General features: G+C 38.4%; 1 protein-coding gene across 2 annotated transcripts in view; it reads right to left on the minus strand.

Moving 5' to 3' along the window:
* Positions 1 to 19,511, minus strand: part of FIGN (fidgetin, microtubule severing factor) — a 134,978-nt gene extending 115,467 nt beyond the window's left edge. Inside the window, exons 1-2 of one of the 2 annotated variants that reach the window (XM_086718780.1) lie at positions 19,271 to 19,510; positions 18,325 to 18,494 (exon numbers count right to left, since the gene is read on the minus strand). In XM_086718780.1, the coding sequence (XP_086574906.1) occupies positions 18,325 to 18,349 (25 nt within the window). In that variant the 5' untranslated portion in view covers positions 18,350 to 18,494; positions 19,271 to 19,510. Of the gene's footprint in view, positions 1 to 18,324; positions 18,495 to 19,270 lie in introns of both variants that reach the window. The other variant, XM_086718781.1, reaches the window with a different exon arrangement.
* Between the last annotated feature and the right edge of the window lie 805 nt (positions 19,512 to 20,316).

The raw sequence follows: 20,316 nt of genomic DNA on the forward strand, positions 1-20,316 counted from the left end.
GAGGGAGAAGCCGATTCCAGATCCAAAGATAATGTTAGTTTCCAAGATTTATTTTGTTTAAATGAACAGTTTAAATGAAACAAGTTCACAAAACACAAATTAGCAACATTTAAAAATACTATACAATCCGTGGGATAAAAATGTGCCATTTTCCCCTCTCATCTTCAAGAATGTAAAAGTGCCTTTGATATGAAGCTGTAATCTGTCTTCATTTTTATTTCAGCATCTACTTCTCTGTGAAATTCGTCAAAATGTATCCTAAAGCAAATGACCTCTTACACGTGCTGAAGAAATACATCACCTCTTCCGCCTACAACTGTTAATTGAACCTCCCTCTGAAGCCTCTTTTTCCAAGTTAACCAGCACGCTTGCTTTACATATTTGCTACCTGGCACTTGAACAGCTTTTCTCAGTTACAATTCTGCATCCCCCCTCCACACACCCCCAGAACTACTGTGGCCACACCTGCAGTTGGGTAGTCCTAGCTGAAACGTGCGGTGAGAGGAAAAGTCTGAAATGTGTGATAGAAGGAGGATTCTTCTTCTCCCCTCCCGCCCCCCAACCCTGGACTCGAAGTCCACAGATGGACTGATATGGCCAATTTTCATATTATTTTTACATAAATGCTAGACAAGCATGTTGCTGAGGTTGGCTGTGAAATTGAAAATGGATAAGAAATGTGAGTGTGTGCAAGGGTGATGTGACGCAGAGAAAGAGAGCAATTTTTGCACTGTTATGTTTTATTACTAAAGTAATGCCGACAAATAAATGTATATCCACCATCCTGGGGTCGGAGGGAATGTTTAATCGAAAAGCGTTTTCTGCCACTTTTCTGTCTGAAAACATATAAGCTTTTCTTTTTTTCGGATTTGGGCACCGAGACATAGTATTTGGGGGGTGGGGGAGGGGTGGGACACAGAGACCTAGAGGGACTGAAAGAGGTACATTTTGGTGATGTTTAGAAAAATTTTTCACACCTCTGGGGGTTTTCAGAGGGAAAGAAAGCTGATTAAACAAGGCCAAGTGTTTTGTCGGCTTAAGGGTGATATCATAGTTGTGTTCAATATCAGAAGTGTTGCGAGTACAGGCATCATTTCTACTTGCTTTGTGCCAGAAAGGTAAACACTGGATAGCACTGTGGATTAAAACAATAAGAAATCCCTTTCCTCTCAGGCTTTCAAGGCCGTGTTAATCGGGTGTAATTTTTAATGAACACTAGCTGCTTGGTACTCATTCAAGACATTTCATTAGAAGGTTATTCATTTAAAAATCAACGTTTCAACCATATCAAGCTGTAACCTTTCTTGAAATGTAAATGAATGGTTTAAATGAGAAGATTAATAAAGAAGGGATGTTCCAATTCCAAGCATGGCATGCTATGTATTTTTAAATTTGTCTATGCCAGATGCTGTCAGTCAGAACAAAAAACTGTCCAAGCAGACAATCTGTGCGTCTGAATGTTGATCATGTTGGAAAGTACAGGGGGGAGGGGGGGGGAGTGTGTCAAGGATTCATGGTCCTTCATCTTTGCAGTAGAGCAAACACGTCTCTCAGTATAGCGACAGACAGCTGCTTCCACTTTCTAATGTGCCCTAACTTAGATCACTGAAAGAATTGTCAGCACTCAGAGAAACACACAAAGATAACACAGCCAGCTGCCATGGAGGGGAAAAACAGCACAGCTCAGAAGAAATGGGATTTGTTCCATTTGCATGATGCTGCCTCCCCTGGGCCCCTTTCTTTCAAATCCAAAGCACAAAAGACAACACTTAACATATTTGCTTAAAGATGACAACCTCATGTTGATTTCATTTGGATGTAACAGTGTCAGGATTACAGATATAAGAATATATTATATCTGTAACAGAGACTGACAAATGTACCCATCAGTGGAACTGTCTGATTCATCTGCTTATACAGCCATTTTACCATCCCAAGGGTGCCATCTAAGTAGTAACTTTAGAAGACTGAAGGTCTAATTTTATTACACCACATTTCAACCTACTAAACAATATTATTTCTAAAATAGATCATTTTTATTGGAAGTCTCCCTGATGAAAAATCCAGTAGACATCAGAGAATTTATGAACTGTATGGGTCCTTTGAACTCAATATACTGCCCATTTTAAACAACTTTTCTTGCTCTATGGCAAAATCTCAGTATCAAATAAGTGAAAGAGAGAATGTGTGTGTTTTGAGTATCTATGTATACTGATATATTAGCCAGTTCTAGAGAAAGGACGGGGGGGGGAGGGTGGGGGGGAGCTGGAGACAGAGTGATTGATTGATTATATGGACAACTATAAAATCAGGCCTTACCTGGTCCATCTGAATAAATTCTTTGTAACCACTTACTTCTGTCTATTCTCGTATATGTCTTCCCTCAATACAACATCCATACTTCAGTAGCAACTATATGAATAATCATTGCCTATCAATATCTTTTGGACATATACTCAATCTGATTTCCAGGCAAGGTATTCTTCAGACAAGACAAGAGAATGATTTAAAGCTAACTTGGCTAGCCACTAGCCATAATTTGCACAGCTTTGGAAACCATGATTTTGATCTGAAGCCTCTGTACCTTGACAAATCTCTATTCTAATGGTTTTATGTATTTTGACTTTGTTTTTTAAGCAAATAAAAGGAGCTACGATGATGTGATCGGATTGATTTATTTGCATCCACAATACTCCGAGTTACTTGACTGGAATTATGAGGGCAAGGAACAGGTAGAGAGGGAACACCCATTCCCCTCATATATGCAGTACACACACTGATGCACACACAAGCACACACATAAATGCCTGGGCACATCCAGCCCCACAGCCCAAACAACTGACTTCCCATAATGAAATGCTGGCTCCCTATGCTCCTGCTTTGTCCAAAGGAAGCTCTACTGAATGTTGCTATTTACTGGCAACAGTATAATCCACTCATTTGGTCTTGTTTTATAAAATAGAGTTAACTGCTCTATGTGAAATTTCTGCACAGCAGATGGTTACCAATCATTATTTTCCATTTGTTTAGTTTATAGTAAGAACAAGAAAAACTGTGGAATGGTAATGCAAGGAAAACTAGCGGCCTGCGTGATAACCCAACCAGTGCCAGAAGACGCATTAAAAAAAAAAAATCACTTTTATCACATAGTATATCAAAGCTAAATATAATTTTGAGGAATGAGGGGAGGTTATTCACCCCATCCCCATCCATAAAGGAAAATGCCGTTTGAATAATTTATTTTATTTCTTAGGATAAAATCCTCTAAGATTTAGCCTTTCCATTTTTTTTTAAGTGATCAAAGTTTCTAGAAGCAACTTATTATAACCATTAATGTTTGTCATCGCCCAAGCTGAAATCACTTTCTTTCCCTCTAAGTGGCCCAGTTGTCCGACAGAAAATGGGAAATAGGAGCCATTTGTGGACAAGTGCACATGCACAGAAAATTACGCTGTAAATATCTGGACCAGGTTATTACTGGAATCTGGAAACATCTGGGGCTACAGAACAAGCCAAGCCCCATTTCTACAATGTCCAGGTAATTGCTTAAATGATTTATACCTTACTGTTTCTATTAAAAATGTCTTTAAAGAGAAACATTTGGAGGCTGGGTTCTGCAATAAAAACTGGTATCTGATTTCACTTGCACAAACATCTTGTGAAAGATGCTACATTTCTTCAAGGACATGTGCATGACTAAACCAAAGCCTGGACAAAGACTGGGCTGAAAGAAGGCGTGGTCAGTCACTCAAAGGAAAGGATCCTGGCAGGAACGCAAATTTTAAGTGGCTTATTTGTGGTAAATGTTTATACTAATAAAAATAACCCATTTAAAAAATGATCTTCATGCGTATGTGACAAATATATTCAAACCATTTTCGGGTAAACTCTACCTCACGACCCATTTGCAATTTCAGTTTTAACTAATTTCTCATAAAGCTTGTTTACTGAATCTTCAACTAACTATCAGGCCAAACCTATCCCCCAAAGGACAAGGAAGTACCACCTCCCTGAAAGACCTGGGCCACTTAGTTAAGAATCTGGAGTGAGATTTAAATCAGCTCACTTAGGCGCTTATGGGGCTACCAACTGGGCACTCAGAATGAGAGAGCTGGAAATTCTGTCACGTTTCATAGTTGCTCTGCTGAATAAAAACACACACACGCACACACACGCTCACACACACTCACACAACCGAAGTTGTATTCACTTGAAATAAGTCTATGTTTCATTTTTAGATTTTAAGGCAAGAGGACAAATTTAGCTCCGTATTCTTCAAGAACTGCCACATCTAGGCCTAATAAAAAATTCTGTTACTGACAACTTTCAACTAGGCTTATGAGGGCCAAAAAACAAACAAACACACACAAAAACAAACAAACAAACAAAAAAAACCAGACTATTGATCACTGACTTTTAACCATGGCTCCTATTCTGTGGCTACCGACTTATATCACTGCTCTCTCTGGGAATCACCCAACTTTTCTCTGGGAGGACTAAAGGAAAAAAGGCTGATACTGTAGGCATGAAGGACCTGAACGGTATTTTTATGTAGTTAGTTTAAAATCAACTCTCCCAACTTCCTGATGATAAACCAGGTAGAATTTTAAGCTATGACTTTTAAATCTTCCCTTGGGTTAGTCTAGTTTTTGGCAAGCCACCATCATACACGGATTTTCAGTTCGTAGTTGTTACTCTCAATCTCATGGATTTTAACTTATATATTTAAGCAGTTTTCACTCGCTTAGCTTCTTGAATGGTTTCCAGAACACCAGAAGAGCTGATTTAACAAAGGAACTAAGCAGACTGTTTTTGTCCAACCGCAAAAATGCTTCTGCTACTTTTCAAATTGTTTCAAAATCTTTATTGTTCTCCAATGTCCTATCCTCTGTACTAGTGAAGCTCTCTGCTGAAGATGGAGTGTTTTCATGCAATTAACCAAGCAACATCCGTCCACTGTAGCGCACTTAATGGCATGTCTTTGTAATAATCCAGGTTGAACAATCAGCACGGCAGATATTTTCTTCTCTACCGAGTGTATGAGATCAACCTAGATTTCAATATGAAGTGGTAAGATAACATCTAGAACTTTTCAGATCTGAAGGGCCCAAATTAAAAGAAAACTAGTGAGCTTTCAGTAAAGGTTACAGGTTTCCTTAATAAAACTGTGTTTTTAAAAGAATGACAAGAGACCCTTTGTTGTCTTTTTTTTTTTTTTTTTTTTCCTGATTTCCTTGACAAAGGTGAACAAGTGCTTTTCCCTGGTACATCCATCTTTAGGTTCCGATACACAAATATAAAATAGAAATCTCGTAAAATACTGTCGACTAACTCATTACAAGTTCAACGATTTGATCAAATCGAACTTCCCTTGGAAAATTCGGTCATGCTATTTGTTAGAACATTAATGACAGCTTTGAGAAAGAAACTGACCCTTCATAAGCACACAAATCTGACGGGCAATGCAGAGAAACCACTAGAGGATAGGGTCATTGGGTGCAACCCTAGATAAATTGCTTATTATCCAGCATTTAGTACAAAATAAAGTAATAGTGTCAAACACTAAATATAAAACAAAAATATGTCAATTAAATAAAACGTTAACCAAAGACATTCACAAGGTCAATGCAACTTCTCATGTCGACTATAGATCAACTAGCTTGCATCTCACATCTTATCACCCTCAGTACCATCATAGTCCCAAGGAAATCTCGTTTGAGTGTTGGGGCACATATTTACACACTGATTATTTATCAGAGAGAGGACAAAACAGAAAGAAATGCCTTAGGAGGTCTGATTTCCTATGTTCAACCAAAGGATGAATAACCAACTGTCAGTCAACCCTATTTTGGCAAGAGGATGATTCGGAAGTCTCCTGGTCTAGCATTTTATGATTCTGAAGCCTCAGTTTTTTTCTGACTGCAAACACACAAGGAAAAAAAAATATGTAGGGCATAGTGATTTGAAGCCATTTGTTACTACTTCGTAATCAAAATAGGCTATGAATTTTTGTTCTGTAAGATTTTTAAAGATAGCGTTAGAATGTTCTATTTTTATAAAGTAGTTTAAATACTCTCCTCTCCAGATATATGAAAATAGAATAAGTGATGGCAAGCTCCTATTTAGGTATATGATTATAAAACTATTTTTCAGGGTTATAAAGTCTTTCTTTGGTAATTAAATTACACGAAGAATACGGAAATTTCACTTTTTAAATGAAATACACAATTTTAATATATCTGTTCTTTAAATATTTTAAAAAGTATTTTCCAATTTTTAAAGGAAGATTAATAAAAGATTAACCAAGCGACAGTCTCTTATGCTTTTATCAATTCAATTCACCAAACATTTATTGAACACATAATATAGGTCTTGCACCATACAGGAATGTTGAGAAGATTAAAAATAAAAAAATGAATTAGCTGTGCTTTGCTCACAAGAAGCTTACAGTTTCATAAATAGGAAACACAAATGCCTAGCAATCTACGGTACAGGAGAGATGATGGCAACTGACTGAAAGGAGATTTTTTTTTTTTTAACAGTGCTTAGGGAATATCAAGTAGATATTGAAATGCATCCTGCTTAGGGTGGCTCAAGAAAGTTTTCATAGACGATGCAACATTTGAGTTAGATACCAAAGTCCTCACAGGACTTCAACAGGTGGAAAAGAGCTTTCCAGGGAGTAAAAAGAAGATGAATATGGACAAGTTAGAGATAAAGCGCAGGAAAGATGGAATTGCTTCCAGTCTGATCCAAATTTCAGAGTGTTCTGTATATTTATATACATTTTAAAAAGGATTTGAAGTCCCTAACTCCACTACTGCTTAAATTAATCTGCTTGTCAGTCTATTTATATCTCTTGCAGGGAAAAAGCATTGGCTAACTAATACTCATCAACTCTCAAGATAGTAGAACTGCTGACACATTTGCTGGCAACCAATTAGTAAGCATATTTAATGAATGGTTACCATCCCCCCTGAAGGGCTTAACAGAGTGATAAATGGTCCTTCAGCTTCCTACATTATTTCCAAGACACTTTCTGTAGTTTCTTAAAGAGAAACAAAAAAAAATCTTTTTTCACTGGCCAATGCCCACTAGCAAGGTTCCAAGTTACTCAAGTTTACTAGTCCATGACCAATCCATCATGGAATCTATAGAACTGGAGAAAATCTTGATAGTCATTGGATCCACTCTCCTCTTATGAAAAAGCAAACAGAGGCTCAGAGAGGTTGAGTGACTTACCCAGGGTTACAAATAGGATAGACTCTTGGCTTCTGCTGGCGCTTCTTTTCACCACTGTCACTTTCCTGAGGTACTCTTAATAGCATGGTGGCAACGTTCCTTAGATTCTCCGTAGATCGTTGTTGAACTTTAGCCAAAGAGTGAACCATCTCAGTACATATCGTTAGTACATTCAATTCTGAATAGATTAGCTCTGATTTTCTGTCTTCCAACAGGAATAATGATCTTTTTAAGCAGCGAAAAGGTTAGGATCTCATGATATGAACGAATTTTTGGTTTAGACAAGAGGTTCTCAATCTCAACTTCACATCAGATTCATTGGGAGAGTTTAAAAGAAATTTGGCACCTCCTGAACTTCCATTTAACTGGTCTGAGGTAAGGCCGTGGCAGGTCTGTTTGTTTGGTTTGTTTTTGGTCATGGAACTATGGCTAGCATAGCACAGGGTAGATACAAAACTTATCATTCAACTTTGCTCAGATCAAATCAAGTCATACATCTACTTTAATGATTTGAACACCTGTGATAGCAATAAATGCATTATTTTCCAAAAGAAGCCAGAAAAAAGATATACTTCAGGGGATCTTCTTTGGTAGTCCCTTGCAGCCTAACCAAATGAGTATGTTGACGGAAGAGAACGAGTCTCAGAGTAATATGAATCACCCTTAAAGGCATGTATAATTTCTTACCCTTTTGCAAACTATGAGGAGAAAAGAAGAGGAATAGTTCTTTTAATTTGTATGATCACAAATACCACATATTCAAGATTTGATACAGAATGTGTCATTTTGAAAAGGGGAATATAATTTGTTTAGATCGGAGCTCTGCATGCTATTTAACCTGAACTAGTCACTAATTCCTAATAATCGATCGGTTTTCTCACATAATGATGTTAGGATTTGAGTTTTTAATTGCCAGTGTTGTTTTCAACGACAGTCACATGAAGACAGTCCTAACCCTCAGCTCTCCTCCCACAGCGTCCCCCATTTACTTCCCTTTAGCCACTTCCCCATTCCTGCAAGTTGTCTTTCACCTTATGTCCATGCCAAAAAATGCTACTTTACTTCCTCCCACCACACGGCTCAACGGCCTCTTAATTAATTCAAACGACCTCCTCATGGTGTAAATATCACATTCTAGTAGCTCCAGTGAAATCTGATTTTCCAGATGATCAAATAATAACCAGCCCTACAGACAAATACCAGAAAACAAAAACAAAAACAAACCAAAACAAAAACCCAGCTCCTCAAAACAGTCCACAGATATGGGTCAAACTGGAGCCCAGCAGCAAGAGCATGGAGGAGGCAGCAAGGTTCCGGGCAAGTTCACAAACATCAAGATAGGTGGACAACCTTGCTCTGCCTGGCCCCAAGCACAAGGACACCTGCAGAGTCGGCGGTTAGAAATTACAGTTAAATACAAAAATATATATATATATATATATATATATTTATATATGTATTTAGGTACACATGTGCATTACAAGGATACATCAGCAATACCTACCATATGCTTAGGAATGGTGGCATTTTCGTAAGGTAGGTTTCAGAACAACAGAATTATATTGGGGTAAAATTGTGGATTTTTGCCCATCATTATAAGCGAATCTATACTACATGTTGTAGTGTTGTCACTAGATATTTTTCAAGACAAACAGTACAAAATAGTTTCCCGTCATGGTCGTTTTACTTTGATCTTAAGACAAAATAAAACAACACAAAAATAGAACAAACAAGCAAAACAACCATTAACAAATTGTATGAATTCATTAAGGACTTAATCAAAGAACAAAGCATGATAAAGAACTTCCAAATTAGAATTTTTTCCCTAATACTTTAACTGCTTAAATGTTGCTGATTAAGATTTCATGCTCATGTTAAAAAAAAAAAAATCCCAAAAGGGATTCTGCATATGTAGAGAATTTTTCTTTTTCTCGAGAGACACTAGCTCAGTCTCAACATCCACTCTGAGTAAGATTCTTTAGTGCAACTATCATACCCATTGTAAGTAAATTCATATCGGTGACTAGTTGACTGGTATTCATATAATTACATAAAGCATATTTTTTTCCAATTAGGGAGCCCTTACTCTTAGTACACTTAAAATCTTTCCATAGAAAGAATAAGTACTTATTCATGTAGCAGTATAAAATTCCAAAGGTGGTGATATATTTTTTTTTGTTTGTTTCCAGTTCATCAGACAAAGATATAGGTCATTCAGGGTCCCAATGTCTCCATTTGGGTCACATCAGTATTCCCCTCAAAAATGTTGCTAAATCTTCTGAATAATGCAAATGAAAACCTCTCTTTAAAGAATTTCGCACCTATACTCTTGGTGTAGGATACCATGATCCAGGCAGGGGATTAGACCCACATCTTTTGTAAATTGGGCCTAAAATTGACTCCAGATTTGCAACTCATGAACAGAAAGTCAGTTTTAATATAGATATGCTTTAAAGAGTAAAAATGGCTATTATTCTTAACAAGTTACATATTGGGTATTACTCTTCCAAATGACTCATAAAATATCTTTTTAAGTACTTAAAGTCATGAATATGTTCTACTCTTTTACCTTTGCTTGAATGCAGTTTTTCATTTCCAGGAAAGGATACATTTTCTAACTAACCCCGTTAACCTAATTACTCATAAAGAAATACCAAAAGTGGCCCTGACATCGATACCGTCACAAAGAGATGTATCTATGCACATGCTCAAGAGCATATTCCATTTAGATAATCAAAACTGTAATTTTTATCTAAAAGATTCCTTTAGATCCATGTAATTCCTAGCAGTAAAATTCATCAAAAGCACTTAAAGTTTGCAAACACTAAAACTGCCCTGTCCATACCTTTATTTCTTCATTCATATACTTAAACTCAAAAATAGTAACTCTTAGGCTTACACGAATAAGAGTATTCTGTTTATTTAATGGTCTTTGTTTGATCTTAAATGGGGTTTGTAATGAAAATGCCTTCAATCTGAAGGGAACCTTTTATCCTATTCAGAATAATTATCTTGTAAGATTAAAATCAGTGAATCATACCTAATTAAGATTTATAATTTAGCATCACTCAGGTATATGATCTAAGAGAAAGAGTTTACAATCTTAACTTCAATTTGAAACAGAAAGGGGAGAGAAGTGAATAAAAGGGAAATAAAACAGTTACTTGGGGCATAACAATGCACTATATTGCCACACATTTACCCAGATTCCTGGTTTAATCCTTTTTTAAGGCCAGACATTTATTGCGAAAATATAATACAGTAAAGGATAGGAGTAAGGCGGGAAAAGACAGGTTCCGATTTAAATCACACTACAGATTTTGTAGGTAGGTTACAGAACACAGCACAACATGCATCCTGGCTAACCAACTATCAAAATACGACAAGTTTATAATGCCTTTAATGCAAAAAGAAATTCTAAACTGCATGGTGAATTTATAATTAAATGGGACACTGTTGTAATAGTTATTTTCAAGCCTCCTTTCATTGAAGTACATATCTGCCGAGAGAGCAATGGCTTGCGATTACACAGGACAAAGATTTTTCTTCTTAGAGGGTCTTATATGTAGTACTTCTCTCCACAAAGTCTAACAAAGCATCCAAAATAAGTTCCATTTTTTTTCTTCCTCAGAAATGTCTTTAAAGCCCCCCACCTGCCCCCCAGTCTTGGATTACAAAAAAAAAAAAAAAAAAAAGAATAGTTACTTTTCCGAGGTCTTTGATATTTCCTTTCCTGGCAGAGTCATCTGATGTGAGAAATACCTTTTGAAAATAAATGGTGGAGCTTGAAGTGCACTCAGATCCATTACTTGCTGGACATTCCATCGGATCTCAGTTTTGATTTGAAAAAAAAAAAGCCGCTTGACTTCACAATTTAGTTTTAGGTATCTCAATATGGAGCTTGATCTCATTGAGAAGCATCTTGGGAAGTGACAATGTAAACGTCCTGTCCACCCCTCCACACAGAGGGCTCAAATCAAAGGAGAAAGCGGTCCTACCTAGTGACTCTATTATTCAAGGAAAAGGGGGTAATTTCATTCCGGGGTCAGAAACCAAGTTCACAATTCGAATATAACACACCACAAGGTTGATGCTACTGCATGGAAGTTACTTTGCATCTTTAACACAGCTGTCACCACGTGTTTATATAGCTACGATGCTACTTCCTAATGTCAAAATATCAATGCTGCTACTGTTATAACAAGGTAATTATTTTTGCATTTGGCCCCTTTTGTCTGAATGGCACTTACTGAGCTGTGCTTTTATTTCTCACTGGTCAGGATTTTCGGTATATTTAGATAATTTAGGATTCGACGCTAGAAATACTGATTTTACTTGTGCTTGAAACCTAGGTGGGTTAGTGGTGGGACTTGACAACAGAGAAACTCCCAGGCTCTTGCTACAAATCTTCCTACCAAAATCTTCCCACCCAACCATTCTGAGCCTGGGAATAGAAATTTAAGTACGCACCTATACGCAAACAACGCCAAAACACAGGGCTCCTTTTAAGAATATTTGCACAAAAGGTTATGGGATAGATATATGGAGCACATATCAGGCAAGGGGCAACATGAGATAAAGGCAACTATTTCTGTCACCAACTCAGATATAGAAAGAGCAGAAGATACCCAATGGTCCATTTACCACTGATTCTCTTACTAAGTAATCATCAGTGCTTCTTTAGGTAGAGGCACATGGAATAATTGTGGGATAGTCAGTGTCTAAGTAGCAAACCCAGTGACTTCCAGAAAGCAGGCCCTCAATGAAAGTTCGTGGGCTGTAAAGGCAGGGCTGGCTTCATTGCCCTGCAACCTGTGTAGGCTCACGGCGTCCCACACAGAAGGGCCCCGCACTTGGTATAATACTCTGCTGCTTCTGTCTCACATGTTTAACAGGTTTTGAACAAGGCCCCCCACGTCGTATTTTTGTACCAAGCCCCAGAAATTATGTAGCCAGCCCTAGGTGAAGGTGACAATGCATGTTGATGGTAAAGATACATCAAAAGAATAGCAAAAAGTTTACAATTACATCTGGAAACCCATGGCTTCACATTACACTACTTTAAAATTTGTATTTTGAATGTTACTGTTTCCACGAATGATACCTCCTTATGAGCCAAAGCATGAAAGTGGAGGTCATTTATTCTCAGATGAGTTTATGGTCATATGAATATGGCACTTAATCAATTGTCAGTGGCTTAAAAAGCATCCAATTGACATACGGCAAACATTACTTGAATCTGGGGAGAAAGAGAGAGATTTTTTTTCTTTTCTTTTTTTGGCGGGTGAAGAAAATGGAGTTTCTGTTCTCTTGTCAGCAATATATCAGCCAGTGCCATGGAGTAAATCCATACATTACCAGCAGAAGTCAAAGCTCGTAAGAAAGGAACTAAGTAAAGGTGTTTTCGATATGAAGAAAACATTTTCTAGGTATTTCACATTCTGCATTCTACACTAAGAAAATATTCTTTGTAAGCTATATACCATCACTAATAACTTTTAATACCCCAAGCTACTCTTGACTGAAAATGAGAACAAAATTCCAATAAGCAGCAAATTTCCCAATATCATACAAAAATACTTTCTAACAAAGATTTCTCAACCTAAAAATATAAATACGTAAGCTGGGCTGCAGGGTGAAAACACTTTAACCTTGGGCCTCCATAGAATAAACCACGCATGCATACTACTTTCAACACGTATCAGTTTCGAAAATGATAGGAAGAGTTAACACTATAAATGCTTTGTGAAAGTCACAGTGGCCCAAATATAAGCAAACATACCCATTTGTACACATAGTTAACATAAATACATCTTAATTGAAATTCTCCTTTGAATGTACTGCTTCCAATATACCCTGAAACAACAGCCTACCATATGCAATGTTAAGCAAAGTGTCAATATTCAAGTAAGAAGACAACAAACAGATTTGTTGCATAAAATATGTAAATATTATTAACAGAAAGTGCCATACGATAGCTCCTGTTTGGATGGTTTCTGATCACCTAGCTTTTCTGCCGCCTCAGTCTCTTAGCCAAGACCCTCATCAACAGGTATGGTACGCATGTGCTGTGCTGAGACAGGGCTCCGGAGCAGGCATCTGTGGTGCTGCCCTAAGGAGACAGCAGACCCACCTGCTTTGATTTGCCTCAAACTTAGCAGGACAATTTATTTTTACCATATTCTTGCCTACCTCTTATTTCCGCTATCTGCATTTCTTGCAGCAAGCATCTTTCAAGTAAAATTGCCATTTGAATGATAACGTCAAAAATACCAAAAGATCAGTAATCAGCAATCACGTCAAAGCACCGATGCTTGAAATTTCTACCATAAGTAAAGAAGCTAATGATAAAAATTCAAGGTGAGGAAAAAAAAAGGAGGAAAATTATAAAATCTAACCATGAAAAGCACTTGCCAAAGAAGCATTTATTTTGTTTTTCAAAAAAAAAAAGTTTCATTTTTCATAGGGATAAAAATTTAGCTATAGTGTGTGTGAGAGAGAGAAAAAGAGAAAGATAGAAAGAGAAAGAGACACAGAGAGAGAGCTAATTGAAGACAGAATAATTTTTGGACTTGCAGTCTTCCAAGTAGTACCCCTAAATAATTTCTAAGTTGAACTGATTTTAATGGAACATTAGCCCCAAAATACCCCCAAAGAAACAGATGATTAAATTAAGGTTTTTTGAACTGAAGAAAAAAAAAAAAATTGCCTTGCTTCCTATGCCATTTGTTTATTCTGGCTTATCAATGACTCAAGATAAAAAAGCAGATATGCTGATTAATCAAGTCTTATCGATCAGTAACGTAAGTCAATATTTCATACAAATGTCTATAGAACAATTTCTCCCAATCAAAAATTTATAAATCAATTTAAATTCCTGATAATTACATTTATTTGCTCTACAACAATAAATGTGGTACTTTATAAAAGTAGTATAAGATATTTGTACTCGAGAACATATTGATCAAAGGCAAAACAGCAAACATTTCTATTAACCAAGGTTCTGAGAACAAACTGTAAAATACAAGACATAAAAGCCTGCAATTGTTTCAAATATACCTAGCAATTCTGCTGATTTCAGTCCATTAAAACTGATTACTTAATTAGGCAATCATTCAAGGCATCTAAACACTCACAGACAAAAATAGGGAGTCATTAGCATAGCCGTCTTCACCTTGAGATGAAAATTCCAAAAAATGTTGCAGGCCCGTAAACTTTCAGGATCTGTCCCCATGCATAAACTGAACAAAATACTAAAATCCAAAAGCTAACCACCAAATCTCAGGGAAAAAAAGAATTTGCCTATAATGATAACACTTATATGTCTTTTCAGGTGGCAAATACTTTAAACTGTCTTAGAAATGTCAAGTTATAATACAGATAGTCTCTATCAAATCCTGGAGCCACTACTTTCCTCCCCTCTGGTCATACTCTTATACTATCTATAAGGAATTAATAAAATATCTGCTCTCTTGTATGTATATCAGAAGTAACTGCCTACAAAAAGGTTTTCAAATTTCCTGCCTGACATGAATAAAAACAACAAAGAGGTTTTCTATTTATAGGGGGAAAAAAACCAAAAACCAGTTACTGGACCCTCAGTCACTGGAGTCTTCAACCAAAGGAAAAAAAAAAAAAAAAATCTCTGTTTTCACTCAGAAGGTACCAGAGATGATTTTAAGAATATCACTGATTCTGTACAGTCAGGAGAAAGAAAAATATTCTGTTTTCAAAAAAAGAAAAAAAAAAATGGTTCCTGAAACAATTCCAAAGAGACTCTATAAACTATCTTTTTAGGAGAAGAGAAAAAGCAAGTCAACTCACAAACACAGCTTCCAAACAGAAGTCTCACCCTCTTCCAGGAAAACAACAATGAGACTTTATTACCCTGCTATGATTCTTTCATTTCGGACATGATTAATTAGCAAGTATTACACTTCCCCAAACTCCCACCACACTCTTCGAGGTCTCTCAGCCTAGTTTTTGATAGATCCAAATGAAAAGCCAAGTGGCCCACAGCAGTGTAAGACAAGTATCCAAAAACTATTTCAAGGAAGGAAAACTTCTCTCCTATCTTTGCCTCCCACAATGAAGCAGGCTGCGTTTAACTGCTTTCACAAAAATAAAAAAAAAATAATAATAAAATAATAATAATAATAAAATAAAAAAATAAATAAAAATTTAATTGGTCATTTTCTTAACAGTACCTTTCAAAATCTGAATAATGCATGCAACATATTCAGTACTCAAGAATACATGGCCTGGTTGATGTGTTACCTACCTCTATATTTAGGCTGAAATTCCAAAAGACTTGAGTGAGTCCATGCAGTTTACACTGATAACCACCAACATGCACAACTAATAAACAATAAAGATGATGTGAGCAAGCACGTTTTGGGAAATGGTTTTTATAGGAAAAAAGTCTTTCTTTCCCAAAGAAAAGCGGATATGTCACCCATATAATGATGATAGGAAACAGCAATAAAGGACGAAAAGAGAAGATGAAAGGAAGAGGGCAAGTCTAAAATTTGAATGAATGACAACTCCGATTCTCTGCATATTGTTGCAAAACCCCCTCTCCGAATAATTTTCCCTTTAAAACAATCTGTTTTCAAACCCTCCCTGTGGACCAAGAAGCCAGCTATAAACATGTAACAACTATCAGTTTATGAAGGCTAGGCTTTCCCCTTCACCCTTTCAACTCTCATGTCCAAGAAAACTTCACACATAGTACAGTACTAACAAACAGATCTTGTTGGTTCCAGGAATCTTTTTTTTTTTTTTTTTAAATCTATTCTGGTCATAATATCCTTGCTTTTTTTGCAGTTGTATTAAATTTAGGATCAAAAACATCAAAGCAGCTTCCACCTCGGACCTAACTTTTAGAGAATCAACGTGACAAGGCAGTCCCTGATAGATGTTTCTCTTGATAAACGACTTGTTCAAAAGAGACATTGTAGCTTTCATTTCCTGACCACAACACACTTTTAATTTGCAACAGCAGAGCTGGCAAAGTGTGAGCACTTGCCCCTTCCCAGCCTTTTAGGTTTGGAGCTCTGGTTCCTTTAGGCCACACACTGGAGACCAACAAAATCCAAAAATAATCAGAGTAACAGAATTACAAAATAGGAACCACTAATGCACTTTATACATATACACAAGGATCTACTTTATAGGCAGACACAGAGATAGAGAGATATAAACTTTTCCTCCTCAAAATTCTGGTATGTGATAAGGCTCCTGCACGACCATCATTTGCACAGCGTGCATTTAAACGCAGAGAAATAAATGATGTGACTATTATTTAATAGTAAGCAGGGACAGGGGAGGGGGGCAATTTACACACTTAAATCTGCTGTTAAATGTCGTGAATTACATGATTGCCTACCCCAACGTGTTTTTTACATATTACTGCAATGATTATTATTACTACTACCCAGAAATCACCTTTAAGTATCAATACGGTGAACAGTCAAACCATCCAATTTCTGCTTTCAGCACATTGTCCGAGCTCCGATTTAAAATTTATAAATGTAATATCCTCCTCATCACAGGCAGCAGCCCAATCTGCTCTGAATATATATTACAGCTTTAACATCACAGAGGGAAATCGCCCATCTGGCAATCCCATTCGCTCCAACAGCTCCGGGGGAAAAAAAGCTGTGCTCTCTCCTCCTTAAAACATTTCTCAGGGCAAATTATGTGCATCTAAAATAAACAGTCTTCTTATTGATCGCTTCAAAGTCAACAAGTTCCAAATGCAAAATTCAAATCCTTTCTATAGTGTGAGAGCAGTGTGTGTTTAGCTCAATAGTCACCAGAGTCCAACCAGAAGTGCATGTCGCGCAACGGTCTTGCAGTGCCTTTCCTTGCATTCACATTTGTGTTATGAGAGAGCAGTAACCACGGCCACATTATAGACCCCTGGCAGCTTAGCCCCACTGCTATTTCTTTCTTTCATATTCTCCCTTTCCTTCTCTGTCTTTGCAGGGTGAATGCATGGTGGTGGGATAAATGTAACCAAAAAAAACAAAAAAGAAAAGAGAAAAAAAAAGAAAAAGAAAACACACACACACACAAACAACAACAAAAACCAACCCAGTGTAAAGTGGACATATCCTGTGGCTATGCAAAATACTTCTAACATCTTTCTGCTGTTGTTGTTCTCTATTCGTCTTAATTGAATATCACAAAGTGTACCCACAGCACAGTCACAAGAGCTATTGAAAACCCCCTCTCACTCCATTTATCTGACCTTTCTTTCTTTTTTTGTCTTTTCTTTCTTTCTTTCTTTTTTTTTTTGTGAAGAAAGAGGAAAGAGCGATTTCAAACAAAGTCAATTTCAGTGCTTGATTATTTAATTCTGTCACAGGTTAAAAGTAAAAAGCGCTGACAGGCAGACAAGTGAATGGCAAGGAAAAAGAAACTAATACTGTTTCAGGCATTAAGGACTTAAAGCAATCAAAAAATACATACTTTTTATTTTTATGTAAAAGATACCCCTTCACTCACTCACCCAAAAAAAACCACACTCAGAAGAACTGATTACTCCACAAAGTGTAATCATCCAGAGAGCAGATAGTCAAATTGCATTAATAGGTTGAGAAAAAAATTTTTCATCCAGCTCTGTGTGTGTGTGTATATACATATATATATACATACATACATACATATATACTTTCATTAGTAAGCACTCTTTCCCCACACTCCAGCCCTCTCCCCTCTCCACCCAGCCTCCTCCCCCAAAAAAACCCACACTGAGTTTAACTAATTTACATACCATTTGACTTCAGCGGTTATATAGTGTATTACTAGTAACACGTAACTTTGAGATTACTGCTAAAACCGGTAAAAGTGGACTCCAGTAATCTATTAATCAAAACTGATATATAAACAAGTGATAGCAAAAGCAAACAAGCATTTTGACAGATTAAAATATGCATATATATATATTATATATTAGAGGAATTACACATGATAAGCATCTGCTTCCCAAGGAGCGTCTTCAACGGTTTTTATCATGCTATTTAATTTGTCTTTCCTATTTAGATGCAAAGGAAGTAAATTCCAAAACTGACGTACCATAAACACTGGTGCTACTGATCATTTCTTGCTGGCAGCACAAAAAGCTGAATTGGATTTCTCACAAGCAGGAATTCCAAAGGTTGCTTTTCATTAAAGCCACTTTTCCTCTCAGCTATCAAATGTCACTGCCTTGAAACGTGGGCCCTTTCGTCAGGTATTCATTTAACCTACATGCATATAATTAAGGGGGAAAGCAACATCAACAAAAAGGGGATCTCAGATCACAGGAGAAGAAAGAAAGGAAAAAAAGCACATGACCAGGAATGCAAGTCCATGTCAATTTCACTCACTCCCATTGAAACTAACAAGAGCTCCGGGGAGGACGGTAATAGGATCAGTGGATTGTATATACCATTAAATTATACATCTTTCTCTCCCGTTCCTTGCCAACAATACGCCCACCACGCTGTACCCCCTCCAAGATGATGTGCTTACATTTTTCTGCAACCGATCTTCTGACATTCTCACGTTCCCCCAGCCACGAGACTGTAATTTAACCTCAACTTTTTTGTGTGAGCAAGATTCTTATTTACACTTCTTATTTACTTAGAAGTTAGTTCCCGAAGAAAGTCTAGCCCCACCCTATGGCTCCGCTTTCTTATTTTTTTTTTTTTGAAGTAAAAACATAGTAATAAGTATGCCCAATATAGCGGAAAACGAGATTCTTGCTATCGCGAACTCTTAATCCAATACTATTGTTACAATGATTAAGCAGCAAAAATATGCATTATAATGTTTCAGGGCTACTTTGTACAGAGAAATTAGACAGCAGGTTGGCGTACAGAATAGAAGCGAGTGCAAATCAAATTTAATGCTCACGGCACAACTCGGAGATCTCTTTTTATTAGGGGTCTTGCATGTATTTATATTCTTAAAAAATAAAACAAACAAAAACAAAAACAAAATTTAAGCCGATGGTGGAAAACTACGAAGCTCCTCTTACCTGAACGCGCGGAGCAAAAACCCGATAGGTTAGCGTAGCATCGATCCGATGTGTTTGCTGATGAATGGAGGCTAGGGTTAAGTGAAGGTGCCTATGATTTGAAATCATTCCAAGTTTTTGAAGGGAAGACGGACTGCAGCCTCTGCCATGTTGGAATTTCAAACCCAAAACAGCTGCTTGGAAGGAGCCAGCATGCCAGAGGCTGGGCGCAGGCGCAGAGCGCCGCCGAGCCAAATTCAAATCACTTTCACACTAAGAGCCAAAGATCAGTTTTCAAAGGAGAGAGGGAGAAAGAGACGGAGGCTGCCGAGAGGGAGAGGAGACGGGAGGCAGTGGCGAGAGGCGGGCAGTGGAGAGAGACGGGCAGCGGGAGGACCGGGAGGGAGAGGGAGAGGCGCACGGAGCCCGCGGAGCTGGAGGGGGAGAAAGGGAGGCGGGAGGCGAGCGGGCGAGCGAGCGAGAGACGCGCCAGAGATTCATGGGCAGGGAGGGCTCAATGGCCGCGCCGCGCTGGCCGGCCAGCCGCTCGGGTCATGTTACACGGCCGGGGCCGCGGCGGCCGCCCAGCCTCGCCGACGCGCTCACGCGGCCCGGAGGGGGCCCCGAGGTCATGATTACGCGCGCGGGGACCCGGAGCTCTCCCTGCCCGCGGACCCGGGCGGCCCAAGCTGGGGAAAGGGGAGCGGTGCCCGGGGGTGGGGGTGGGGGTGGGCTGGCAGGCGGGGGCGGGGGGGAAGGGGCCTTTCTTTCCCACGCGTGACCGGCCGGCCCTTGCGCTCCCCAGCCAGCCTGGGAGGGCCCGGGACCCGGCTGCGCGGCTCTGGCGCCCGCGGGCCCCTCCCTGCCCGCTCCCGGCTCTCCCGACAGCTGCGGCGGGTCCACCCTTCCCCACCCGGCCACGACTCCGCGCGCAGGACAAGATCTGGCCCGGGGAGCCGGGACCTCACCCGCACTCTCCCCTGGGCCGCCAACACCAGCCAGAAAATGACTTCATCTGCCAAGAAGAGGCAACTTCGGGGGGGAAATCCGAATTAAGCCAGTTCCCC

This window comes from Puma concolor, chromosome C1 (assembly GCF_028749965.1).
Source record: "Puma concolor isolate L17-30 chromosome C1, mPumCon1.1.hap2, whole genome shotgun sequence".
In the NCBI taxonomy this organism is placed as follows: Eukaryota; Metazoa; Chordata; class Mammalia; order Carnivora; family Felidae; genus Puma; species Puma concolor.